Raw genomic sequence first — 25,907 nt, forward strand, 5'->3', positions numbered from 1 at the left:
TATCCTCTTTTTTCTCTCTTTCACTCACAACAGACACAAGCGAGTATGGACGAGATAGCCTCTTTGATCGACGTACCCTTATGGACCGCAGCCGCCAAGAACATCTCTTGGTCAGTTCCACCACGCGCTGTCATGGAAAAGAAAACCGACGGCTCTATAAATCCATATGTCTGGTTAGTAAAGCACCTCTCTTTTCCCACTCTGACCACTCTGCTGGCCCCCTTTCTATGATACTAGCAAGTATTTAATATTACGGGCGTGTGTGTCTTTATAGGTTTCCCGGCGGCAAGTTGAATACGTGCTACAACTGCGTGGATCGCAATGACCCCGATCGTGTCGGCCTGATTTACGATTCCGCTGTTACCAATACAAAGCGCAAGTACACGTATGGCGACATTCGAGATGAGGTGGTTCACTTGGCTGGCGTTTTGAGCAACTATGGAGTGGGGAAAGGAGACACAGTCGTCGTTTATATGCCGATGGTGCCTGAAGCGGCGTTTGTCCTTTTGGCATGCGCCCGACTCGGCGCCGTGCATAGCGTAGTTTTTGGTAAAGTAATTCCCGTAAAACGCCTTTCTTCTTTTAACAATTATGCTTACATGAAAGCACCTCTGTGTATAACATATAATAGGCGGATTTGCTCCCAAGGAGCTTGCAAAGAGAATCGACGATGCAAAGCCAAAGGTCTTGGTCACAGCAAGTTGCGGCATCGAGCCCAAACGGACCATCCCTTATAAACGTAGGTTTACATATACAATACCAAAGCTAGAGAGAGAGACAGAGAGAGAAAAAAGACGGGGATAAGGGTAAAAACAAAAGGGCTCATGCGAAAATCTGTATTAACAGCACTTGTGGATGCGGCGTGCGACATTGCCACGCACAAGGTACCAATCAAACTGGTTCTTCAACGCACGGGCCAGGTTCAAGCACAGTTAAATTCTGCGCTAGGTGACCGTGATTATTACCAAGAGATGGCACGCGTTAAACGCGATGGATTGGCTTTTGAGCAATGTGTGGATGTTGACAGCGAGGATCCGTTGTATAGGTAAGCTCAGAGAAAAGAATGGGGTAGTACGGAATGGAAAGGGATACTTTTGTGCACATGCTGACAATACACATGATGACGATGTATGATGATGGTGATCATCGCCACTAGCTTGTACACAAGTGGAACGACAGGTGTTCCAAAGGGTGTCGTACGATCCAACGGTGGTCATGCTGTGGTGCTTCGATGGTCGATGGATCATATCTACAACGTAAAGAAGGGCGAAACCATCTTTACTGCAAGCGATATTGGATGGGCTGTTAGTCACAGGTAAGAAAGGAAATTTAGATATGGACCGGTGCAAGAGAAGAGTAAAAGTGTTGACATCGCTTGTTTGCATATAAACACAGTTACACTATCTATGGTCCCATGTTGGCTGGTGTGACGACAGTCATGTACGAAGGCAAACCAGTGGGCACACCCGATGCCGGAGCTTTTTGGCGCATCATTTCAGAATACAATGTCAAAACAATGTTCACTGCACCAACAGCCATCCGCGCTATCCGACGCGAAGATCCTGATGCCAAAGAGGCAAAGAAATACGATTTGAGCGGCTTGAACGTCTTATTCGTTGCTGGAGAGCGCAGTGACCCAGAAACGCTTCGATGGTGTCAACAAGTTTTGAACAAGTCCCTCATCATTGACCATTACTGGACCACCGAACTCGGATCGCCCGTGACAGCTACGTGTGCTGGCAGTTCAGATCTTTCTATCAAATGGGGCTCGGCCGGCAAACAAGTGCCTGGTTCGATCATCCGTGTGCTGAACGAAGAAACTCATAAAGAAGTAACGGAACCTAATACCTTTGGCAATATCGTGCTCAAGCTGCCGCTGCCACCTGCCGCTTTTCCATCTCTGTGGAAAAACGACGAAGGATACAAGAAGAGCTATTTCACCAAGTTTGAAGGATATTATGATGCAGGAGACGCAGGTTTCATCGATGAGAACGGGTAAATTTACCAACATGATATTATTGAAAGGAGAAGATGAAGTTTTGGTAAAACTTACAAAAATCAAAACTATATAGCTTTGTTCATATCATGGCAAGAACGGATGACATCATTAATGTCGCTGGTGGGTTCACTATGGCTACATATCGTAAACAGTGTTGAAATAGCAGTCAAGTCTAACGATGGATTTTGTGTTGGTTTAACAGGCCATCGTCTATCAACGGGTTCGATCGAACAAATTTTGAATGCTAATTCCAAAGTGGCTGAATGCTGTGTAGTTCCACTTCCAGATAATTTAAAGGGCCATGTCCCTCTTGGTATTGTCGTGCTAAGGAACGGCGATGGAGTCGACTTGACCAAACTATTGCAAGAATTGGTTGCTGCTACGAGACGAGATCTAGGTGCCATTGCCTGTTTTGACAAGGCCGTATTCGTCTCGCGTCTTCCCAAGACGCGAAGCGGTAAAGTGTTGAGACGCTGTATCCGTGATATGGTCGATGGCAAACCCATAAAAGTACCAGCTACTATTGAGGATGAATCAGTTCTTCCAGAAATTGAACACGTCTTGCGCATTGAAGGACTACTACCGGATACTCGTCTATCCAAGATGTAAAAAAAAATCCAGAGAATAGAGAGAAAGGATTAGTTTTGTAGTAGACAGCTGGCTTATATATACCACCGCCACTAGAAATGGATCATCCACAACATCTTAATAAACTGTTGATTGGTTGGCGATGTACGTACAGTTGCATAGCCCAGATACTGTACACGACAAAGTGTATTTTAATCACCGGATCTGGCATCCAACTTGCCTACTTTATTATCGTCAATGAACGATGAAAGAGCTGATTTATACAAAGCTGGCTCGACCTGATACATGTCCATGTGTGTCGATTTTCGAAACTTGGCAATTGTAGTACTACTGTTGCTTTTACTTGCAGCATCATACAATTGATGCATATGATCAGGCGGGACGATCTCGTCCTTTTCCGAACTAAGGAGCAAAATGGGCGTTTTTATCTTGCTGATGTGCTCCAGACTGGGCCAATGGTTCCATAGAAAATATTTTGCAATAAAAGGATACGGTGTGTAGCGTGGGTACAATGCTTGAACCATGGCTTGGATGCTGGTGTACGTGTTTTCGATAATCAATCCATGTATCCTATGCTGCTTTTCTGGATTGCTTGCTGCCAGCAGCCCAATCGCTACGGCACCCCCCAAACTGTGTCCATACAAGTAAATTGGCCTTTTCCTTTTGCTGCTGTTGTTATCGGCGCTGTCATACGTTGAGCATACATGATTCAAAATCGTTTGTGCATCAATCCTCAATCCACGTTCAGACGCGCGCCCTGAGCTACTTCCGAAACCACGGTAGCATATGCCCACAATAGTGGCATTAGGTACTGCTTTCAGCATGGTGTTGAACAAGTCGAGTCGATGAATCATGTTGCCTGCATTACCCTGAAAATAGATAATGATGGGTTGTTGTTGCTCTTCTTTTTGTTTCACGTCGCTTCGTTCAACTGCAAATCCTCTAAGTTGCTTTTTGTCGGGCGTCCATACTGTCTGTTCCGTTATACTCAAACCGCCTATAGCCTTATCCGACGTGAAACGTTCATGACGCGACCCAGGGGGAATGTAGCCCATGTAAATGAGTTTGCTCTGAAAGAGAACAAGCATGACGCACTATACTATGCGATCAATGAACAAGAATTGTAAGTTTTCTTCCTCCACTTTGCTAGTCAGTACCTTATACAGGTAGAGTCCGGTTGGTACGCCAGCTACAATAATGAGAGGTGTGACCCAAGATGATATTGATCGCGTTTTGTTGCTGCGTGAACATTGTTGTAATTGGATGCGTTTATGCAAGATGCTGAAAGCTTTTCTTGCTGGTGCACGTGAGGTAAACATCTTGCGAGTTAAGAAAAAAGTCTTTAGACTGCGGGATTAAATTCTCTTTGTATGCTTGGTTTGTGTAATGAAAAACCCAATATTGCTGCAATGTGTTTATTATTATTTTTAGTTAGACGATATTCGACATCTTCAAGGCACCTCGGCATAGCATCCGCACGTTGTTGATGAACGATTCTACGAGTTCTGTATATTGCGACGCTTCCCGTCTGTCTGCTTTACTCTTTTCTCTAGCAAGCACTAGCGGGTCCATGATCTCCAACTCCAGCTCATGACGCACTTCATCGTTATACTACATAACACACACAGAGAGCCTTACATTAAAACCATTGATTTTTTACTTTATGATTTTCTAAATATGACTTGAAGGGGAGAGATAACTCACATCACCACCTTTGACTTGGGTCAAATCAAATTGGATACCACCATGCTTGTATGATACGCGATCTTTATGGCGCTGAAAGCTTGGTCTTCCCTGGGGTCGAGGTCCTAATAATCAGTTGCTTGACGTTAGTATCTATCAAGGTTGCTGCTTTCTTCGTATAGACACATGAAAAGGAAGAAACGTACGAGGCATTTCAATGTTGATGGATATTCTGTAGTCGAGTGGTTGCTTGGGTACGTGGATGTTGATGTTCATGACCCGTTGTTTTTCAATGATACCGTTCGGTACAATCTATAGTATTGAGAATCACACTCCCCTATCTAATTAGTGCACACTGACCACTGAGCCAAACAACCCTATTATCGATGAGGTCTGTCTTTACCTGACCCGTTTGTTGATCCGTTGTTACTCGCCATTTGTCACGTCCTACAGGATAAAAGCTGTCCGTTTCTTTTGTATGCAAATATCGAATCCGCTCTCGCTGTTTTTTTAATAGTAATAAATGCATGTCAGAACATTAGAGAGAATATTATAACAATCATCATTTAGATATAGAAACGTTACTCTATAATCGCGTGCTTGAGACTTTGTGACTAGCGCGTTGAGCATTTTGTTGAAATGATGGTGCTGCTTCTGGGGCATGTTGGCCTCGAATCGTACTCGGTGCTCCAACCCGTTGAGAACTGCATAGATTGTTATTTTCGAGAATCCCCTGCGCGTGTGTAACGAAAACTCATACTAATGATGTACATTTATTCAAACATTCCTGTCTCCGTTACGGCTCCCATATTAATCCGTTGGCCCGTGTGCTTGTCGACAAATGTGCCCAGCTTGGCTTCGATCTATATATTTTGTTGATATCAAGTTATGAGATTATGATGGGTACAAAAGAGGTTAAAGAAAATAAAACAGACCTCTACATGCTGCCTCTTACAATGCTCGCCAACGATATCGGCAATATAAAGCGCGACATCATCAACAGGTCTTATGTTGAAGATAGTGGGTTCTCTTGCTGGAACCACTTGATAGTCTCTGTGTGTGGATGTAGTTGGTGCTGACTCGGGCTGTCTTGTTGGGACGGGTGGTACATGTCTTTGTTGCTCCTCATTTTCTGTTGCTAATGCTGTTGACACAGATACCTGTTCATTTAATGAAACTGCCTCAACAGTACGATTTTCTTTCGTTGTTGGTGTCGCTGATGCCGAATTGTGATCTACTGATTCTGTATTATTATTGTCTTGATCGTCTGGAACTGCTGCTGACTGCTGTTCCTCTTTGTTTACACTTGGCACTTGTTCGTCTTTTGCTGAAATTGGCGCGTAATTTTCTGAAGCAGGTTCACGATCGGTAGTTGTTGGATCTTCAGCTGCTGCTGTTGCTGATTCGTGATCATTTGCTGAAAGAGGTTGGCGCCGCTTTGTTGAGCCTGCTCCAACGATCAACTCATCGTTGTTATCAGGGACTTGCTGGGCGTCTCGCTCATCGCTGTTGGTGCGATCGATTTCGTCGGCGCCTCTTTTTCTAGCGGATGCCATAAGGAAAAGAAAGAAAAAGGAAGCAAAGAAGAAAGTGAAACCTCGGGAAAAAGCAAAATCGAACACATTTGTGACTTTTGGCGCTAAATCAGGCACCATCCTCGCAGCAAATTGATCATTTCTTTATACATGGACAAACGACACTGTGTCTGCCAGCCAAACTATGGATGGTTGATAGCGGTGCGACAACAACGATGTTTTGTCAACATTCTTGAGCTATTTTATACTACAGCTACCCGATGTAGTCGAGTACATAATCATGGCTCAAGGGGAAAGCTGCTTACTGTTGATTAAGAATATGCGTGTCGTCTTTGCAATTGACAATATGCTTTAGCCTTGTGAACTGTTCATTTATGCTGCTTCTGTATATCATACATAACTTATTCACAGTGAACGTTTATTACAATTTTTTTTATCAAAAAATTCATGTCCTTCTTATTAGTTTTGCAGCAAGTTTAGTGCGATACAACTATCCTTACATACGCGAGCATGACTACTACTAATATTCAGTGTCTTTGCTATAATTCATCTCTAACTCATCTGGCCACGTAGGTATATACTGAAGCCGGCCGTTGAGCTGAAACTGGAGGCACAGGAGTGCGAGTTGTGGAGATGGCTAGTGCTGTTGCAACAGCGCACGCTCAAACAGACAAGCGCGCTTCTCCATCAGCATCGAAACTAGCTGTTAGCTGACAACGATGTAGTAGTGAATCCAATCGGTATGCTAAAAAAGCATATATCGAACCCCACAATATTACTTTTGTTGCTAGTCTATTGCTGTTTCTCGACGTGCATTTTGTGTCGGAAAAAAACATCCAATCAGCACCATCGTTACCGAGTCGAAATAATGAACGATTCACAATTTCGTTTTCAAGGGATCTTGTTAAAGAAAAGCCCATATACTCTTTCTATAGGTCAGTCCTTTCTTTTTCTTCTTTATAAATTGGAGGTCTATCGGCTCGATGGCACAGGATGATGAGGGATGTCGCCTTGGTAAAGCTGGTGCCAGCCAAGGGCGGCAGTAGATCAGTTCCAAAGTAGCGGTTGCGGGGAAAAATGCAGCGTCTTGCACCGAGTATCTTGCAATCCTTCTTCTTCACTATAATAGAAGCAGAATGCATCTATCATATCGAGATGTATAAACTGTTTATTTACTTACTAGAGGGCTATAGCTTTCTTTTAAGTATATAACAACATTGATATCAATAAGATTATCTCAAGAAGGATTCAAGCTCTCTTACCTTTAGCAGTGCATTTTGCTCAAGTTTTTACCTGACATGCTTGGCTTCCCTAAACCACGCCTGCAGTAAAGAAATGTCAAATTTAAAGATTTGCGGTCAAATCCATTATAAGAGCTACTAGAGCCTCTAAAGGCTTGTAAACTTCTCGTCGGTTGGAACCATAAGTTATCTTTTATTTACATATGAAATGCTGTTAAGCAGAAGGCTCGCTGTAAATTTCCTTCATACACATGGCGCATAGATATTTGGCAGTATTCTCTGCTAGCTCAATTGAACAGAAGAGCTGATAATTTCAAAGGCATGGATTGCAAAGGAAACATTTGAGATTGCTGCAAAAAAACATGTTTAAGCGCAAACCAGTTACGTCGCTGGTGGGTTTCAAAAAATGACATGTACCGCTCCAAATAGTGTTATACTGCAGAGTTTTTTTACGATGCTCTCTGGTGATGTAATAAATTCTGTAGAAAATACAATCATTGAGAACATCTCGCACAATACATAGATATTTGCTGTATTTAATCACTAGTGTATAAAGCGAGGGCAGCAGTTGGTAGGTGGCACTACAGAGAACGTTTATAGAGAAATGATCTACAGCAAGCCTTTTCTTTCATAGGCTTTTTCAATGTTAAAGAAGGCAGTAAGGTAAGCTATATAACTTTTGATAACGTTAATTTTCGGCGCGCACCCGGTTCCATGGCATTTACTTGCGGTTTCGTACCATATCAGTGAATTGTATGCATGTGAATACTTCAGAGAAGAGAGTATCAAACTAGCGGCAACAGAGTGTCATGGGCACCGGTGATGGGCATGGCTGAAGTGGCTACGTCGATCCTCATTACTGTTGGATGCCTTATCATAGTGATGGCTATTTCAAAGGCGATCCGCATATCTTCAGGTCCGGCCAATATTGACATCCCATCCTCTACCTAATTTGCTTGTATCGCATCAGGATATATTAGTAATCTGTTTCATTATCAATGAGATGAAGGGAGGTATGTACAAATTGAGAAGAAAATATTATTTACAGGATAACAATTTTGAGCTCTGAAGTATTTTATCCCCCATGGATCTAGTAGAATATAGAACAAGCATCCCGTATCGGTCTCAACGGAATTTAGAGAGACCGAGTGTTCTTCATCGTGTGCGAACGTACTGTATCAGGTTTGTATTGACCCGACGTAAAAACAGTTCCCGATAAATATTGCAGCAAAAATCCGTGGCAAAACGGGACGACGTGTATGCTCTTGAGTCTTGGCAAAAGGGTAGCCCGATGATACCATGTATGTATGTACTCATTTTCAAGTGGCGAAAAATCAAAGAGAGATTAAAGAGAGGTGGTTCTAAGTCGTGTCTTCTGTCAAACGAGAGAAAAAGACACCCAGAGCATATATAATAAGCTGTGCTACAATAGCAATGCGCTCTATACTAGTTATCACAGCAACAGCATCCACCTAGCCACTTGTGATTAGATGGATTGATAGAGAATGCATATGCAAAGACGTAACAGTGCTGAGTAACAAGCTTTCTGCTAGTTTTTCCAAATGAGTTTGCGGTAGAGACATCCTTATTGGGAATAAGGCTTACAGGTTGTAAGCAGCATGAACCTTTTGACACTGCAATACTGCATAACGCATCAAAAAAGGGATCCTCTTTGCGAGGGGCTGATGGCACCCGGTCGTCGACTTTCCTCATTTGGGCGGTCTGTGCTCAAATGGCACAGCGAACTCAGCTTCCTTCTGTTGGACAAAGGGGTGTTTTGTGTAGAGATACTTGGAATATTTTTTATCGATCCACGCAAAGCTTTCAATAAAGAAGAAGAAAAGAGGTAACGAAAACGAAAAAGGGGAAGCACAAACCGTCTCGGGGATGTGAGTGTGGAGTGAGAGTGAGAGTGAGAGTGAGAGTAGTTGCCGTTTGTAGTAAGTGTGTGTGTGTGTGTGTATGAGTTTCATGTCCAGAGCCTTCCTTCTTGCAGGAATTGGAGAAAAAAAAAGGAAAAAGAAGAGTGGAACAATAAGTGGCACAGAGAAGAGACAATAAAGGGAGCGTGTGTTTAGAGAAAGAGACTATGTGAGTGAGTGAGTGTGTGTCTGTGTGTGTCTGTGTGTTGCGAGAGATACGAAAGAGAGAGAGAGAGAGAGAGAGAGAGAGAGAGTTGATACAGCGCATATAAACTGTCTACAAAACAGTGCAGATCTTGCCCTTCTTCTTTTTGTTGACCATCAAAGCAGCCCGCGTGGCATGCTCAAAGACCTCACGAACACCGTCGCCTGTCTTGGCCGAGCACTCGAGGTACTTGTAGGCATTGATTCGCTGCGCAACCCCAGCGCCCTACGTATCCAATTTTTTATAATAGAAAAAAGTTAAGCTGAGCCCCAAAAAATATTATAATCACGCTTGATGCCGCTGCCGCTGCTGCTACTGCCGCTGATGATGATGATGATGATGATAAACGTTGAGCCATGACTCCCCCTATCGTCGTGATAAGTAGCATACCTCTTCGAATGAAACGGGTCTCTGCGAGTTCTTTCTGAGCTCGTCGATCGTTGTTGGGTCGTTTCGCAGATCCTTCTTACAGCCGACAAGCAGGATAGGCAAGCCTTGGCAGAAATGAAGCACCTCAGAGATCCACTATTAACAATCATATTAGCGTCACTTTTCTCCTTTGTTGCGTCCGATTACATCAACATCACCATCACCACAGCACATCTTCCATTTGTGCACATTGAAGACGCGTCTCTCCTTTCTCTCGCCCTTCGCTTTCTTCTTACCTTTTCCTGAACGTTCTCCAACGAGTCGGGAGAGTCGACAGCAAAGCAAATCAAAATGACATGCGAGTCAGGATATGACAAGGGTCGAAGACGATCATAATCCTCCTGGCCTAGATTAGGTAGAAAATATCATGTGGTTCAGGTGAATGTGTTTGCTTTTTGGGTTTGGAAGAGGGAAAGAGGGGGGGGAAGAAGGAAGAGAAGACGACGAGGAGGAGAGGAGAGAACTATTCAAATCCTTACCAGCAGTATCCCACAAGGCCAGCTCTACATGTTTGCCATCCACTTCGACGTCGGCGACATAGTTTTCAAAGACGGTGGGAACGTAGAACTGTTCAAGGTGAGCAAGGCAAAGGTGTTAGTGTTCAGTACCTATACCCTTTTTTGTTCCTTTGTTTTTCCCCAATTCCTTCCTTTCAAATTGCAGAAAAGAGAGAAAGCTCCTTACTTCAGGGAAAGTGCCCTTGGAAAAGACAATCAAAAGACAGGTCTACATTGCGTATTTAAAAAAGAAAGACAAGCCAAGATGAGTAAGCATTATTTCCTTCTTTCTTTTCTCTTCATTGGCCCATGTAGAAATGCAACACCATTAGCAATCCAAGTAGAAAGGTGACTGAAATTAACCTTGCCGCAAGCACCATCACCGACGATGACAAGTTTCCTTCTGATTTCGGACATTCTGAGAAAGAGAAAAAAAGAGGAGGGAAAGAGGGAATGAGTCGTTGTTCATTTCGGGAGTTCCAGCAAAGTATTTTACCTGATCGGTTAGCAAACAAACTTGGCTGCGCAAAAATGTATAAAAAGAACAAGAAAAGGCGATAGTCAGACAAGAGACAATAACGGGTTGGTTATAAGTAAAAAAGTGGTAAGGAAAAAAAAAAAAAGAGAGAGAGAGAGAGAGAGAGGGAGAGGGAAGGAAGAGGAAGCAGCCAAGCAGCCAAGCAAGCAAGCAACGGAGCACAAGTAAGCACACTCAACACCACCGAACGCAAACCCACGCTCCATCTCCTGTCCCCATTCCTTTTCTTCTTCTCTCTCATTCTCTCTCATTCTCTTCTCTCTCCCAACTTCCATCTCCTCCCCTTCCATAATTCAAGTTTTCCTTTACCCTCGGATTGACGGCGGAGAAAAAGCCCAGCCAGTAATGGTAAAAGTACCTCTTATTGAGCGAAATACTTCTCTGTGCCTCACCTTGGCATTCCCACACTCTCACAATGTCACCAGCTTGCTCGCCTGTTTCCACTCTCTCTATCGCTCTTTTGCGCCTACTCCTTCACCGACCGAACTTGCCCCTCCCTCTCCTCCCTTCCCTGCCTCCTTCGCAAAACACCAACTTCAGCCCATCTCTAAAACCACCAACAATCTTCTCTCTCTTTTCTTTTAAAGGTGCTTCACTGCGCAAACTTGAAAGCAACTCTCTCTTTTCTCTCTTTTCATCCATTTTCGTTTCAGTCGACTGCAACGAAAGGAAATGATGGCTTGAATGGGAGGGAATGTATAAACGGTACCTTTTGCAATGTATCGAGTAAAAGGGAGACCTTTCGCACCTGTTGAAAGCGCGCCTGTGGGCGACTTTTTTTTTTTGTGTGTTGGGTCGGTGTTTTCCAAAAGCAGCCAAGGCAAGGGGCAACCGGAGGGCGGGTTATCTTGAAATCTACCATCATGGCTTCTCCGCTGAAAAAACATTCTTGATGAAAAATACCGTGTTAGCCCGTTCATACAATTGCCAAAGAAAAGGTTCCATGGTAATCCTACAGATCAAAACTGTTGTCAGGAGAATGAATCCACCACATGTAGTGTAGACGGGAAACAAAGGATATATTGACATCCGACTACCACGCACTAGGCACACTCATCCCTCACTGTTGTTGATAGGCACTTTTCCAAAGTTTCAAAACGCTAAAGGAAAGCCCAAGTATGGGCGCACCACCGTCTATTCTTCTTGTGGAAACTTTAATTGTTGTATGATATCAGAGCAAAAAGGTTGTCAAGTGCGCCCATTCTTCCCTCTCATACAGTACTACAGTAGGCACATTCACCTACACCTACTACTATATGCTGTCAATATCTGGGCCTGAAGGTCCACTATAAGAAGAGGGCGTATACATACGATTAGGGGTACAAAGCTTCTTTTGTTTGAGAATGTAATCCATTTTTAGATACCATCTAGACTATTACGTATGCAAGTGTGTATTTCAACATGGATATTGAGTAGTATACGCTATACAGTGGTCATCTCTCACGGGACGATCAAAAACTCTATCGGTCCTCTGTAGACAATTCAACGTTTGCCCCGATCACTTATGATGCATATTGTCATATTTGTACCCCCCTTACTGCAGTAAACCTGACTATACATGGAACTATGCATATCAGAGTGAGAGAATTCTCAAACCTGGTTTCTTCTAAGAATTATTGTTTAATAAAATGATATATGGCTTTAAAAGAAAGGGAAGGAAGGGCATGTAAGTGATTGTTATTAGTTTTGAGTGATCTCTTCACCATACTGAGTATAGATCATGGCAGAATAAGCTTGGAGTTCCTTGATGTATGCAAAAGCCTAAATTGAACAAATGTGTATTGTGTAAGCTCACGCATGATCTGACCCGAATGTGTTACCGCTCTCTCTCTCTCTCTCTCTCTCTCTCTCGCTCTCTTTATTGATAGCTTACATTCAAGTATTCGTTGCCAGCGATCACCAAATGTGCTTGCCGACTGATAGCTGGAAGCAAGTTTGCCAAAGTCACCTTCTTAACCTTATCGATTGGTTCATCGTCATTGATTTCTTGGATCTTTTGCTCGTTAAAGTCCATTGTTGCACCAGCAGGTAACAAGGCCTTGGCAAATGCTTGATGATCAAAGATTGCAAATACTTCATCCAAACATGATCCAAGTACGGCTGAGAAATCTGGGCTGTAATCCATGCACATATTCCATACATATTAGTAAACCTATCAGGATTTTTTATACTCAAAGGTTTAAAAGAAGGGATGATGTATTACCTGTCAATGTAATCTTTAGTTTCATCCAGTAATCGCTTGAGACTTACGGTGGTACCATCATTGTTTTGAGGATACTCTTCAGCAAATCCTGCTTGAAGCAAGAATTCTTGGGTCTCAGCTTCGGTATCAGGAAGCATCCATGTGCGGTAACTTACAGCAATGATCAGTTAGCAACTGACCTTTGTTTTAAAAAATCTTACAATAAAGAAAACTTACCTAATTGGCGTAGTTCCATCCTTTTCGTATTCAATTGCTCTGCGCAATTTGTCTACTATCTCCTCGGCATCCTCATACTTGAAGATTCGCTTCAACGAGACGCTAGAGAAACCAATTTGTCACAAAACATCCAATTAACCCACCTCATCTTTTTTCTATCAAAAAAGTCGAAAAACGTTACCCGCCAACCACTTCATTCACAGCTTCCTCGACACGTTCGGCGCACTTTCTCCATCCACGGTGAAGCAACCACCAAGTTGCGCTAAGGAACATTCGCTCGATTTGTGGGTCCAAAAATCCTCCTTCAGGTTCTTCGTCAGCATGTTGCAAACGAATCGTAGGCTCGCTGCGGTTCAAGACAGAGACCGACCAAACATATGTAAATCGACCCAACATGTTCAATTGAATATGTGTCAGCAATGTCAACAGTGTGACAGAGTAAATGGATGTGAAAGTTCTAGTGAAACCTAGTGTGTTGAGAAAAGATATGCCCAATTAGCCAGACCCGTCGTTTTGGAACGAATGATTGATATCCCTAACCCATTAAACTTACTGGAAGTCTTGATTTCTTCCCAAAGTAAATATTTGGCCTTCTTGTCCAAAATGCCTTCCAATATCTTTGATTGGGTATCCTCAGTCAAGGTCGTTGTGGATGCGCCAAGACTGCCGACGCTATTTTCCAATTCGGGTTTGTCCTCGGTCGTTGTGCCATTTGTCTGTGCTGCGGCTGTAGTAGTAGCAGTAGTTGTAGCGGCGGTGGCGTCAGCAGCAGCAGGTGATTCTTCAGAAGGTTTATCACCCTCAACGTCTCCGTTTGGTTGTTGCGATTGCTCGTCCTCCCTTCGCTGTGCTTGCGCGCTCTCCTCCTGCTCCTCCTCCTCCTTTTGTTGTTCAGCTTTAGGTTCTGCTCGCTCCTTCCTTAACCGTTCTTCTTTCTTTTCGAGTTTGCGTGATTCCTGCAGTTTCGCCCAGGCTGCTTCAATGTTCATCTCGTACAAGATTTGGTCACCAAGCGTGGGCAGAAGCGACAGGACAGTGAACACGCAATCGTTCTGATTTTGTTGAAAACGACGCTTGAGGCTAGTAAATTACCTAGTGGTTTTAGCGATCTTCTAATTGCCTCAACAAGCACATTTAATCTTACTTTTCTTTGGCCACTCGTTCCGTCATGGCCTTTTCTTGGAGATCGCGAAGCTTGCCGGTTGCATAACGTCCAAGCAAATAGCTACCACCGCCAATGGCCGCTGTAATAAAGAGGCCTTTGCGATGTCGTTTTGTATAATCTTTAACTGACTGGAACAACGGCATATTTGCTGTTTGTGTGTGTATAATAGATATAGTCGCACACAAAAACCAGCAAGTGTAATTTCCCCACACCCTCGAGTGACATGGCCGTCACTTGCTTATTTTTCACATGACAAATGCGAATTAGACATCAAATTGGCAAGTGGGAGGGTCTTACTTTCTATTTCGTTTATTTTCCATCTAACCCACTATCCTTTGTCAGGTTGCCATTCTAGACTTAATAGTTGCCACTAATACTCCTTTTCTTTTACAAACACACACACCGTCTCTCTCGCTCTCTGCCCCTCAATCGATGGGTAAATGACTAAACACTTTGCAATGCTGCAGCTGTTCTATGCATAAGTGTTTCTTGAATTTGTGGCGAATCAAAATTGCACACCCTTCTTTTTCTGTCAAACGTATATTATACAGTATCGCATACTCGGATCTATATGTGTGTATACACATTACGGATTTGCTATAGAGTACCAAAGGCATGTCTGTATTAACAAACTCCTTAAGGCTGCCCATATGATATGGATAGAAATTATTAGGACGAACAACGTAGATCATACAACTCTTCTTTCCTGCTATCATCTGTTAACAGTCAGTCATGACAACATCCGCTTATTTGGTTTCACCGTCGCTTTGTCAGGAGAGGTCCAGCAATAGTTGATTACATGTTTGTTTCTAAAGGAGAGTTGTCTGTACATAACTGACAGAAAAGGTCTGCCACGGGATAATTGTTTCTGTGCTATCGATTGCATTCAAGTTTGAGACATCATGCGTATAACAGAAGAAGCAGCAGCAGCATATATCATCAGTGAAACATTCGGATGTAATGAAGGGGCTCTATATCGATACACATCGGTTAAAAATGCTTTGGTACTACAATACTACGGGAGACGTTATTTGCATTCTTAATGATGGATTTGGTGTTGTCAAAAATCCCTCCTTCTGCTGCCACTACTGCTTACTAGTATCTCAGTTAGAAAATTGCGAATGACGTATAACATGCGTGTAAATGCCCTTCCTTGTAGGGGGACAAAAATGCTAGTCAATTATAGAACCTGCATGGAATATGCATAGATCGAAGTCAGTGTCAACATGTAAGCATTATGCATGTATTAGCATGATCATCGACTAAATCAAATTGCAATGGAAGCGAAATATCAACCGTTGAGGACGAACAAGCATCAGAAATATTCAAATTAAATCATGTAGTAGTTATTTTATCAATACTTACCTACTCAAATTAAATTATGTAGTGGTCATTTGATTTAGACTTACTTGGAACCTTTTGCATAGCCTTTGTTCCGCGACTCTTGGTCCAGCACGATTTCTGTGTGCTAGAGATTTCATTAGTACATACACTCCTTGATGATATGGGGGAGATGGACCGTGCATAAAACTCTCCTGATATTCCTTCTCTTCTGATCCCTAATTCACAATAGGAGGAGGGGTTAGCAAAGACCGGCCGTTTGCTGCTGCAACATAAATACATAACTGAAATGTTAAAGTTCTTTCATTACATTTTTGCATGAAAATTGCTCACACCAACAAAGCACGACCAAGACAGTACAAGCAACAACGACAAAAGAAACAAGCAAATCGTATTTATTTGAGCAACGTCCACGATGTTCTTACTTATTGTAGACTCTGATAGACTGTTTACTGATATTCACAACAGTGACGCCATTTCAGCAGCTCTTCTCGACTGCTACGTGATATACTCATAGTGCTTTTATTTGCTATGAGCATCAACCCTGAAACTCATTGCTGGTGGAAAAGTTCTTTTTTGGTTTTGCTTTCCAATAAACCCTAACCGGTTGATCTGTATCGAACCTTTTTTGAGCAGAGTGTTACCCCCTCGTAAATTGCCATCCATGGTGGGCACAAAATCGACTCATGAAGAGAATTTGTCTAAATATGTTTCTAAATGCAGCTTCGAGGTTATATGCAAGATCTATTTAAATGAATGGACATTTATTTTGAATTTTCTTTAATTTCCTTTCAAGCCACTACCCAATATTACTTGGTTTCGCAAGCGGAATGTGGCCTTACTACCTTCTTCTACTGTGTATAATAAGCACATCATCAGTGGTTGTAGCCACAGTCCGCGAGATCGAAATCGATCTTTCCGTTGGCGTCGTAAATCCTGACTGCTATACCGAAGGCTACGAAGTACTCCTGGTGAACGGACAACATCCTGCACCACCCATCCGGGTCACCAAGGGCGATGAAGTCCGCATCACTGTCAGAAACGCTGAAGACTCAAACCGTGAGACGACAATCCACTACCACGGAATTTTCCAAATTGGTACCGTTGAGGCCGATGGCCTGCCCTACGTGACACAGGCTCCAATCCCACCTGGTGGCACCTTTCAGCAGAACTTTCGCGTCATTGATCAGACTGGTACCTATTTCTATCACGCCCACAGCAGTTTACAAGATGATGCTATTCATGGGCCGTTTATTGTGTACGAAACCGATGAGGATTGGCCAAGCAGCGACGACGACGACAACGACGACGTGTACTTCAGTTACAAAAAGCTTCGTGAAGGACCGTACGAATATGACGATGAGCGCGTGCTGTTCTTTTCTGAATGGTGGCATCAAGATCAAAGCGATCGGTTGGACTATCTCTTGGGAACAAACTACAAAGGTTTGACACAATCGCATAGTAAACTAATCAACGGCCGCACGGTGTACGATCCAACCATTCTTCAAGACGACGTTGACGATTGTGACGGTTACTCGGTGATTAACGTGGAGCCAGGCAAGGAGTATCGCTTACGTATCATTGGCTCAACAACATTTAGCACCTTGGGATTCTCTATCGCTCACCATATGCTGACAATCATTGAAGTGGATGGAGAATTGATTGAACCGTACGATACAGACTTTGTGCAAGTGGCGCCTGGTCAACGATTTTCCGCTCTCCTCAGGGCCGACCAGCCCCCTGAAAGCTACTACATCGCGACAAAATCCTACTTTACTGGGGACCCGAACAGCAATGCACTTGCGATTCTCCGATACAATAATGACCGTTATGAAAAGCGCGGCTACACCGGCGACAGTGGAAAGCAACAAGCAAACAAACCAACGATTTTTGAACCTTGCTCAACCAGCCAGGCTTTAGTTCGTGACATGCCATACCTTCCAGATGAAGAAGACGCGCATCCTCGAGGATGGTTATTCCCGGACTTCCGCCCTGTTTCTCCTGTTGACCATGACTTTTACTCCCCACCTGACCGAACGATTGTCCTCACACCTGTCGAGCAAGAAATGCCCGATGGCACTACTCGATGGATTATAAACAACCACATGCCACCACACTGGAGGCCATCATTGTTGGAGAACCTTCAGCACATGAACCACCGGACAGTGAACAGGACTGCAGTTGATATGAACTGGCATGGATACAGCGACGGATATGACGAAGGCCATCAAACCTATCCTTTAGAGGTCGGCGAGGTAGTCGACTTTGTTATCCAGTCAACTATACTCTCGGGTAATAATAAAGCTTGTGCTGCACATCCTTGGCATACCCACGGCATGGTGCATTATGCTCTTGCAAACGGCATTGGTGAATACATTCATGAGCTTGATTGCGATATTCGGACGTATTCTACACCCATTGCCCAGGACACTACTTTGGTCTACCCGGCTCCACGTATTGGGCTTCCTTCCGGATCTCCTTGCAGTTGGGTGAAAATTCGACTACTTGTGGTGAGCAGTCTATTAATTTTTTTATCGTTCGTTGCTGCTTATGCTACTTATATATTGTTTCTAATGTGTACTTATAATTTGAATTTGTGTTCCAGACTAATCCAGGGCTGTGGGGTTTCCATTGTCATATAACCAGCCACATGTTGCAGGGCATGATGACCGTTCTGGAAGTCAGTCCAGAGCGAATACCTATCCTTCAATAACTAAGTCAAAACTAGAGATAATACCCTTTGATTTCATTATTTTCTGACTTTTATTGTAATACTCATCCATACTTATTACATGCATCATTTTCCTTATAGGAACAAGGTTACAAAAAGTTTTTAATTAATAATTTGCATTTTACTGTAATAATATTTACTTGCTTTATCCTTCTATTGTATACGTTAAGAGCCCACTATACTTTAACCTGTGATGCTCTCACTGTTTGGGATATTAAAGAATAATATGTTGCAATGCAAACATGACAGGCTATCATACGAGTAATTACGATATATCGCGCTTGCCTAAGCACCTATTGTTCAAGTTGTACTGTAGTTTGTTGTCTGGAATACAGTAGGCGTTGCAAAATAGTGCCAAAGTAAAAGATCATACTATATAGCTTAAATGATTATAGGACATTCGTGTCAACATACGTATCTACTTACATTTACTGTAGATCCGAACACTTCGTTTAGCATATCATAGTTAAAGTAACCAATGTAACTTGGATAAAGCAGTTTGTTTAATTCGGAGCGGGTTCTTTCTTCATCAAGAGGTGTCTCTTAGCGAAGGACTCCTTTTCAAGTCATATCGTATCAAGTACATTACTTCGATGAGTTTAGTCTGACTGCAATGCTACGTCAACAACATATTAATAATAGCAACGTAGACTTTTATATTCGTCTGTTAATTTTTGGTAAAGTCATCATACAGCATAGAGTTTATAGCGGGTTATACAGTGAGTACGTTACAATGCATGGTATGAACCAAGTTCATCTCAAGTGATAAATGTATAATTTTTTCCAGAGTATCATATTGAATAGAAATGGCCCGATGGTTAGCATTATTAGTAAGTATAAAATAACACCAAACCATTAGATTACGGTACGCTAGGGCTGTTGCCGTTAAGGTATATTATCATAATTATAACGTAGGTATAAAAGTTAATGTACAAACAAACGAAACTACACGCCAAAAAGAGATATGTTTTCTTATAAGCTGTTTACAGTGGGTCCCCGTTAAATTCATAGTGACATTTTTCGATTTCTTTTTGTTAAAATTACTGTAAAGGGGTGTGAAAGTTAGCGGCACTAGTTAAAACCCTCCATACGACTGCTATAGTATGTGTTCATTGAAGGAGCTAATTGATTGTCTCATATATGCATATATCAACATCTCCTGCATGTCTCACTATTCATTTTGCTCCAAGACGAACGACTCTTCAGAGATTTATAAAAAGTATGGCAATTCCCCAATACTGAAAGTAGTCGCCAATATGTTGCTATCAAATTACTGTAGCGCGAAGTCATAATATCACGTGCACCGTGATTTGCAAGATGATGCGATCCATATATAATCCATTTATGATGTACGAATCTGACAACGATTGACTAAGCAACGCTAATAATGACGAGAATACTGGTAAAAAGAAGCTTTGTGAAGGACCGTACGAATACGACGATGGGCGAGTGATGCTTTTTTCCGAGTGGTGGCACTAGGATAAAGGAGACTGCTCGGAGTAACTTTCAGGAGCAAACTTCAACGACGTATAAATCAGCGGCCGTACGGTATATAATTCATCCATTTTCCAAGACGACCGCAGTGACAGTTGTGAAGGCTTTTGAGCATTTGTGTGGAGTCAGACAGGGTGTGTCGCTTATAAATTGTTGGCGCAACAACATTATTTAGGGGCACAGGAATCTCTATCGATCGACACAAACTCAGTATCAACGAAACGGATGGCAGTCTTATTGAACCGTACGAGACAGACTTTGACAAGTATCCCCGACCAACGATTCTCAGTTCTCCTTAATATTGGCCAGTCCCCTAAAAGCTATTACATTACCACGATACCCTGCTTTAACCATTTCAGTGATAGTACCGAAGTAATATTTTTGAGAGGCATCGAGAATTATTACCATGACAGCAACAGAAAACCTGATTACCATGACGATGTCAATGACAAACAACAGCAAGTAGCCAAAGCGGATATCGTGAGTTCCATGCGCGCTAAATTACCGTGGCTGACATGGCACAGCCTCTACCCGCCGGTAATGCGTGAGCAGCCACAAGAATGGTTACCTTCATGTTTTCGTCCTGTTTTTCCTGCTGATCACAATCTGGCTCGCCACCAGATCGCACAGTTGTCCTGGTGCCGGTCGGAAAGACTTGTCGGAAGGCAGACGATGGATTATTAAGGGCCGCACGATGCCAGACTGGAGTCCATCGTTATCGGTAAACCTCAAGGGAATGGATCACATGACGATCAACGAAACCGCAATCCGAATGAACATGGATGGGTGTGGAGGTGACATCATGAAGTGTACCAATATCCATTGAGAGGTGACGAGGTACATAGTCGACTTTGTTATCTAGGCAACTGTACTCTTGGGTGATATAGAGTTTGTGCTGGTCATCCTTGGCACACACATGGTATGATGCATTATGCACTTGCAAGCGGCGCTGGTGAACAAGTATATGAACGTGCTATAGTATTAGCATTTGCGCTACTCCCGCCCCTGAAGATATTTCTATGGTCTATTTTGTCCCCTCGAGAGGCGTTGAATCAGCTACTCCTTGCAGTTGGGTAAAGCTTCTATTCGCTAAATTGTAACAAGTAGCTTATTTAAGTATGATATTAACAGCCTTATCCGTTTCAACTTCGTAAATGGAATGAATTTTGGTATCCAGGCTTGTTCGGATTCCACTCCCATATTACGAGTCTTCCAGCAGCAAGGGCGATGGTGGTTTTGAAACTTAGTCCTGGTCAGATACTACCCATCTTCAACGATATTCATAGCAGGAATATCTCTTTTTTCTAATAGAATACATCGTTCAGGGTTTTATCAAGAAAATATGTTTTTCATGCGGTTATCGTCGTCATCCTCTAACATTTCCACCGAGACAACGGTGAAAAACAAGCGAGAATCTTTGCCGAGTAAATGAAAGCTGGCGGCAAATGAGTCGAGACTTGGAAAGACAAAATTCGACTTGTTTATCAGTGGGGAAAAATGCGGTTTATTATCATGATCACCATCACAAAGAATATTTTTAAATGTACACCTTACCCTTTCCTCTTTATCTCATAATTTTTCTTCTTAATCGCATAGCAAAGGAGGATCTTAGGAGCTTCTATATATTCATCATTATAATTATGCACATTTATATTCACTACATATCGCAATATTGTAAAGAGAATTATCATACAAAAAGTTCTCTACACTTTCTGTGTATACAGTAAAGGGGTTAACAATATCAAACATTTATGCTTTCGACGAGGACACTCAGGCAGCAAATACAGTATGTCTTGTTGCCATAAGGCAAAATGCTGATCTTTGTAAAATATAAACAAACTCTTATGATATTGATCTATTTTAAAAGCAATAATTTTAGAGATGATCCTGCAACCCTAAATCCAGGCCATATATGTCGCGAGAACAAAAAGAAGATGCAATAAGTGCGTATGCACAAACATGTTGCACATGCATAGAATAGGGATAACAGGAAAAGGTGCAAATTTTGAATGATAACTGTCATCAGGGTAACTGCGTCGATGCATGTTATGGTATTACAAATTGTTAGCGTCAATGTTTTCAATAAAAGCTATGTTCATGTGAGCTAAACCTTTTCAGTAAACCATAAACGATAGTACTTGACAACATGCTGCGATGATTACTACCATAGTATACGAAAGAAATGTCCCATCGGATTTATTTGTATAATCATACACGGCTCAGAACCTGCTGATGAGCAAAAACCTGTAATTTATAGTGTAGTGCACAACACCCTTCAAAACTTATACTCAAATAATCCCGAGAAAATTTGTGAACCGACAACTTTATTATAGAGTTTGACATTACTACTTTTGCTTACGTTCTCCCAAATCTCACATGTCTGTACATGCACACATATAAGAGTATGCATAGAATTAGAAAAAACCTTTTGTTGCTTAGCAGAAAGGGATATTACAATACTACAAAAGCAAGAATATGGTTTTTTATAAGGTACTACGTAGTATTAGGCGTTTGGATGATGCAAATAATAAACCAGGAGAAGAACATGTTTGACACTGGGGTCAAAAAAGGTGGAAAAAGGAAAAAAAGAAGGGAGGTAGAGCGTGACGATCCTTAACATGCTAGTTATTGTACTCCCTTATAAAAGAAGGGCAGTAATGGATTGTTGGAGAAAATTGATATAACAATCTTCGCTATCCTATCATTGCTACTACCCATACTTTCTGCTACCATACAAATGTACGGCGTAGTTATTCCATTACTACTACTTGTGCTTATAAACACGACGGCTCTGGCGAGAGTCCGTGAAATCGAGCTCAATCTTTCTGTCAAGGTTGTAAACCCTGATTGCCATACCGAAGGCTATGAGGTAATGTTGGTGAACGGACAACACCCTGCTCCACCGATCCAAGTCACCAAAGGCGACGAAGTCCGTATCACTATCAACAATGACCCGGACTCAGACCGTGAAACGTCCATTCACTACCATGGAATCCTCCAGATCGGTACCACCGAGGCCGATGGCATGCCCTTGGTGACACAGGCTCCGATCCCACCTGGTGGCACTTTCCATGCAAACTTCAAAGTCATTGACCAAACTGGCACTTATTACTACCACGCCCACAGTGGTACGCAAGACAGTTCTGCTCATGGACCTTTTATTGTGTACGAAACCGACGAGGACTGGCCATGTGCGACTGGTAATGATAACATCCTGAGTACCCTCTTGCTCGGTAAGAAGAAGCTCCATGAAGGACCCTACGCATACGACGATGAACGAGTTTTGTTCTTCTCCGACTGGTTACATCAAGACCAGCAGAAAAGACTCGAATATTTAATGGGACCAAACTTCGCCGACATTGGGGTTACGGATAGCTTTTTGATCAATGGTCGAACAGTATATGATCCTTCCACGCTCCAGAACGACGACAGCTGCGAGGGTTATTCAGCGATCGATGTAGAGCCAGGCAAGCTCTATCGTTTACGGGTCATTGGTGCTACGACATTTAGTGCCATGAACTTTACTATCGCCCAGCATAGAATGACAATCATAGAAGTGGACGGTGTATTGATTCAGCCGTACGAAACAGATTCGCTATTAGTGGTCCCTGGCCAGCGATTTTCTGTTCTCCTGAGGGCGGATCAACCTCCTGAAGACAGCTACTACATTTCGACAGAAAGCGTTTTTACCCCAGATGCGACTAGCAACGGGGTTGCTATCCTACGTTACATCAAGAACAACAAGACGCCTAGTCATGATGATGCCGCTGACACAGAAGAGTCAATTGTACCCAAAATGTTCGAGCCTCATGCGCGCAAGGCCACGGTTCCAGCCCAAATACCAGCTCCACCACCCAATACTAGCAGACAGCCTGAGAATTATTTGTTTCCAGAGTTCCGCCCTGTATATCCCGAAAGACACAACTTTAACTCGCCTCCCGACCGTACAATTGAACTGGTACCGGTAGATACAAGAATGCCCGACGGTACAGTGCGATGGCTTGTCAACGGTCGCTTAGCGCCAGAGTGGAGTCCCTCGTTGATACAACTGCTCCAAGAAATGCACCAAGTCCGGATTAATAATACTGCCATCGAAATGAACGCGGAAGGTCGAGGCGATGGCTTTGACGACGGGCATCAAACGTATCCTTTAATGGTCGACGAGGTTGTCGACTTTGTGATCCAAGGAACTGTGATTTTAGATGATGGATTATGTCCTGCACACCCTTGGCATACACACGGTATGGTGCACTACACTATCGCGCACGGTGTTGGTGCTTACGTTCATGCGCGCGACAAGGATATTCGAACTTACCCTACGCCAACCGCCAAAGACATATCTCTGATCTACCCTGCTCCCCCGTCGACTGCAGCTCCTGGAACTCCTTGCAGTTGGACAAAGTTTCGAGTACTCGTGGTAAGTAACTTAAACAATATTTCTGTTGCGTATAATGTTTATACTCAGTAACTGGGATAACTGATGGCTTTGTCCTTGCTTTCCAGAAAAATCCAGGCTTGTGGGCAACTCATTGTCATATTACCGCCCACATGTTGCAAGGCATGAGGGCCGTCATGGAAGTCAGCCCTGAACAAATACCGGTTCTACAAAACAACGACCACTTCTAGAACCATTTATCATACTTGCATTTTCCTTAAGCATCTTTAATATTGGCGTGTGACGATATACTCTCTTGCATGTCACCGCTCTGTGAATTGTTAATGACAAAAGAAAACATAGTAAATTATAATATCATCAATAAATTACATCAACCGCTTATTATTTCACATAAAGCAGTGTAGTTACACGTTAAGAGTTGCTGGAACAAGCTGACACACAAGGCAGCCGGCCTAAGGCAGGTGCTGATTTGTGAAACCAAATTTGGGCTTGGGTAACATGAATGAGGTTGGTCAAAATAATTTTTTTACAAATGTATACAGTATATTAGTGATGATTTCAAATGTTTCAAAACAGTCATAGAAAATAAATTTAATACTTACTCCAGAGTCCGTGGCTTCCGCGCTGAGTAAAAGCACTGTGCTCTTGGCCTCAAGATACAATCGTAGTGAAATTTTCGACTAATTCCTATCATTTTCTAATGCTAAAATATTGTTTTCCGGTTCCTCCTGTTCTTCTTGATCTTCTTGAAGTTGCGCTTGTTGAGGGAGCTGTCCACCTGGTGGTAGGAATGCCTCTGGTCGAAAGTTTGGATGTCCATCATTATTCATATAGGCTATGCCTATGCTTCTTATGTTCAATGCCGCATTTTTATCCCGGTCTACAATCTAGATGAGATAACAAAACTCTTTTAGCATATGATTAGGCAGAATCCTTCGTGAGTTTAAAGGGTGAAAACATACCACAGCCTCTGGATAAAGCTCTGGATGGTTATTACAAGCTTTAATCTTCCACATCACCCAATCTATTATGGTATTCCATGCCAATTTAGTACCGCAGAACACAACTACTGATTATATACCTTATTAGTAGAAATTTGCCTTTACCTGGCCGTGGCGGGCGTGCCTGTATACAGTCACTTGCCGGATTCAGCAAATTGCCAATCTGGTCTCGACAGTACTTTATTTTCCTTCCCCTCTTTGGAATGAAGCCGCCTTGAGGTCCTTCAACCCAGTACGTTGCACGTTCTCTTGTTTTTCTGCATGGATACATAGGTAAAAATGATCCCGTCAGTCGTTGTAAGTGGGCTTCTTAAAGCGGGAATTATGTATAGCAATCAGATATTATATTATTACGTACCTGTGTCCGCAAACCTCCCCGTCATATGGAATACTTGTTAGCCGTTGCTGACACTTTGCGTGAACTTGAGAAGTGTTGTACTCGTCCGTCAGTATCAGCAGCATGTATGAAGCCAATTTTTTAATTAGTCCCTAAAATATACGTTACTCATAAGTGTATGGCAACCTCTTTGCGCATTCTCTCTTGTAAATATACTAACCAAATGGGGGATCGGGGCCCATCCCGGGAAATCCGGCATTCTGCTGGAGCCATAGAACACAATCGTTGGTTGTTGATTTGGGTGCCAACGCTCGCGTTCTCGCCTCAGGCGGGCAGCTCTTTGGCGAGATCGGTGCGACGATTTGTGTATTTATTTGTTAGGCTCT

The 25,907-nt window shown here is 42.7% G+C and overlaps 9 protein-coding genes across 9 annotated transcripts; 4 read left to right on the forward strand and 5 right to left on the reverse strand.

Annotated features, from left to right (window-relative positions):
- Positions 1–45: 45 nt before the first annotated feature.
- Positions 46–2,608, forward strand: BDB00DRAFT_883665 (uncharacterized protein; the record flags this gene model as incomplete). The annotated part of the gene is made up of 8 exons (XM_053128257.1): positions 46–173; positions 275–549; positions 632–739; positions 847–1,045; positions 1,157–1,315; positions 1,396–1,995; positions 2,073–2,119; positions 2,202–2,608. 8 exons carry the CDS (start codon positions 46–48, stop codon positions 2,606–2,608), a joined length of 1,923 nt encoding a protein of 640 aa, XP_052978155.1.
- BDB00DRAFT_469259 (Alpha/Beta hydrolase protein) lies at positions 2,316–3,953 on the reverse strand. Its single transcript, XM_053117493.1, has 3 exons — positions 3,745–3,953; positions 2,740–3,686; positions 2,316–2,593 (listed from the first exon to the last, which is right to left on the reverse strand). The coding sequence occupies exon 2, from the start codon at positions 3,673–3,675 to the stop codon at positions 2,779–2,781; it is 897 nt and encodes a 298-aa protein (XP_052978156.1). The 5' UTR covers positions 3,676–3,686; positions 3,745–3,953; the 3' UTR covers positions 2,316–2,593; positions 2,740–2,778.
- Positions 3,939–5,861, reverse strand: BDB00DRAFT_831074 (CYTH-like domain-containing protein). The gene is made up of 7 exons (XM_053124089.1): positions 5,206–5,861; positions 5,058–5,133; positions 4,856–4,974; positions 4,674–4,772; positions 4,477–4,582; positions 4,292–4,395; positions 3,939–4,198 (listed from the first exon to the last, which is right to left on the reverse strand). The coding sequence occupies exons 1-7, from the start codon at positions 5,824–5,826 to the stop codon at positions 4,019–4,021; spliced, it is 1,305 nt and encodes a 434-aa protein (XP_052978157.1). The 5' UTR covers positions 5,827–5,861; the 3' UTR covers positions 3,939–4,018.
- A 3,253-nt stretch (positions 5,862–9,114) lies between these two features.
- Positions 9,115–10,618, reverse strand: BDB00DRAFT_831078 (GTP-binding protein rhoA). The gene is made up of 6 exons (XM_053124090.1): positions 10,463–10,618; positions 10,287–10,328; positions 10,082–10,169; positions 9,839–9,948; positions 9,564–9,698; positions 9,115–9,398 (listed from the first exon to the last, which is right to left on the reverse strand). Exons 1-6 carry the CDS (start codon positions 10,514–10,516, stop codon positions 9,246–9,248), a joined length of 582 nt encoding a protein of 193 aa, XP_052978158.1. The 5' UTR covers positions 10,517–10,618; the 3' UTR covers positions 9,115–9,245.
- A 1,699-nt stretch (positions 10,619–12,317) lies between these two features.
- Positions 12,318–14,364, reverse strand: BDB00DRAFT_789208 (Peroxin-3; the record flags this gene model as incomplete). Its single annotated transcript, XM_053120858.1, is given in 9 exon segments — positions 12,318–12,398; positions 12,511–12,751; positions 12,841–12,875; positions 12,888–12,990; positions 13,057–13,158; positions 13,238–13,523; positions 13,610–13,728; positions 13,981–14,136; positions 14,201–14,364. The coding sequence occupies 9 exon segments, from the start codon at positions 14,362–14,364 to the stop codon at positions 12,318–12,320; spliced, it is 1,287 nt and encodes a 428-aa protein (XP_052978159.1).
- Positions 14,365–16,295: 1,931 nt separating this feature from the next.
- BDB00DRAFT_977699 (Cupredoxin) lies at positions 16,296–18,404 on the forward strand. Its single transcript, XM_053129940.1, has 2 exons — positions 16,296–18,072; positions 18,168–18,404. Exons 1-2 carry the CDS (start codon positions 16,393–16,395, stop codon positions 18,273–18,275), a joined length of 1,788 nt encoding a protein of 595 aa, XP_052978160.1. The 5' UTR covers positions 16,296–16,392; the 3' UTR covers positions 18,276–18,404.
- A 1,608-nt stretch (positions 18,405–20,012) lies between these two features.
- Positions 20,013–20,613, forward strand: BDB00DRAFT_873924 (uncharacterized protein; the record flags this gene model as incomplete). The annotated part of the gene is made up of 2 exons (XM_053127159.1): positions 20,013–20,350; positions 20,418–20,613. The coding sequence occupies 2 exons, from the start codon at positions 20,013–20,015 to the stop codon at positions 20,611–20,613; spliced, it is 534 nt and encodes a 177-aa protein (XP_052978161.1).
- A 1,911-nt stretch (positions 20,614–22,524) lies between these two features.
- Positions 22,525–24,413, forward strand: BDB00DRAFT_959016 (Cupredoxin; the record flags this gene model as incomplete). Its single annotated transcript, XM_053129687.1, has 3 exons — positions 22,525–23,512; positions 23,567–24,204; positions 24,291–24,413. The coding sequence occupies 3 exons, from the start codon at positions 22,525–22,527 to the stop codon at positions 24,411–24,413; spliced, it is 1,749 nt and encodes a 582-aa protein (XP_052978162.1).
- A 902-nt stretch (positions 24,414–25,315) lies between these two features.
- Positions 25,316–25,673, reverse strand: BDB00DRAFT_831099 (uncharacterized protein; the record flags this gene model as incomplete). Its single annotated transcript, XM_053124091.1, has 2 exons — positions 25,543–25,673; positions 25,316–25,441 (listed from the first exon to the last, which is right to left on the reverse strand). Coding segments are annotated over exons 1-2 (174 nt in total), but the record flags the coding sequence as incomplete, so codon positions are not given.
- Positions 25,674–25,907: the final 234 nt, after the last annotated feature.

The sequence above is a fragment of the Zychaea mexicana genome (assembly GCF_025766255.1).
Source record: "Zychaea mexicana strain RSA 1403 chromosome Unknown BDB00scaffold_53, whole genome shotgun sequence".
NCBI classification, from domain to species: domain Eukaryota; kingdom Fungi; phylum Mucoromycota; class Mucoromycetes; order Mucorales; family Lichtheimiaceae; genus Zychaea; species Zychaea mexicana.

Coding starts and splice junctions, on each gene's coding strand:
- BDB00DRAFT_469259 (XM_053117493.1), bottom strand. CDS start 3,675: ATGCTTGTTCTCTTTCAGAGCAAACTCATTTACATGGGCTACATTCCC.
- BDB00DRAFT_831074 (XM_053124089.1), bottom strand. CDS start 5,826: ATGGCATCCGCTAGAAAAAGAGGCGCCGACGAAATCGATCGCACCAAC. Junction 5,134..5,205: donor GTAAGAGGCAGCATGTAGAG/GTCTGTTTTATT, acceptor CAAAATATATAG/ATCGAAGCCAAGCTGGGCAC. Junction 4,396..4,476: donor CATCAACATTGAAATGCCTC/GTACGTTTCTTC, acceptor ACTGATTATTAG/GACCTCGACCCCAGGGAAGA.
- BDB00DRAFT_831078 (XM_053124090.1), bottom strand. CDS start 10,516: ATGTCCGAAATCAGAAGGAAACTTGTCATCGTCGGTGATGGTGCTTGC. Junction 10,170..10,286: donor CCAAGGGCACTTTCCCTGAA/GTAAGGAGCTTT, acceptor CACCTTGAACAG/TTCTACGTTCCCACCGTCTT. Junction 9,949..10,081: donor GGCCTTGTGGGATACTGCTG/GTAAGGATTTGA, acceptor TACCTAATCTAG/GCCAGGAGGATTATGATCGT.
- BDB00DRAFT_977699 (XM_053129940.1), top strand. CDS start 16,393: ATGTGGCCTTACTACCTTCTTCTACTGTGTATAATAAGCACATCATCA. Junction 18,073..18,167: donor TGAAAATTCGACTACTTGTG/GTGAGCAGTCTA, acceptor TTTGTGTTCCAG/ACTAATCCAGGGCTGTGGGG.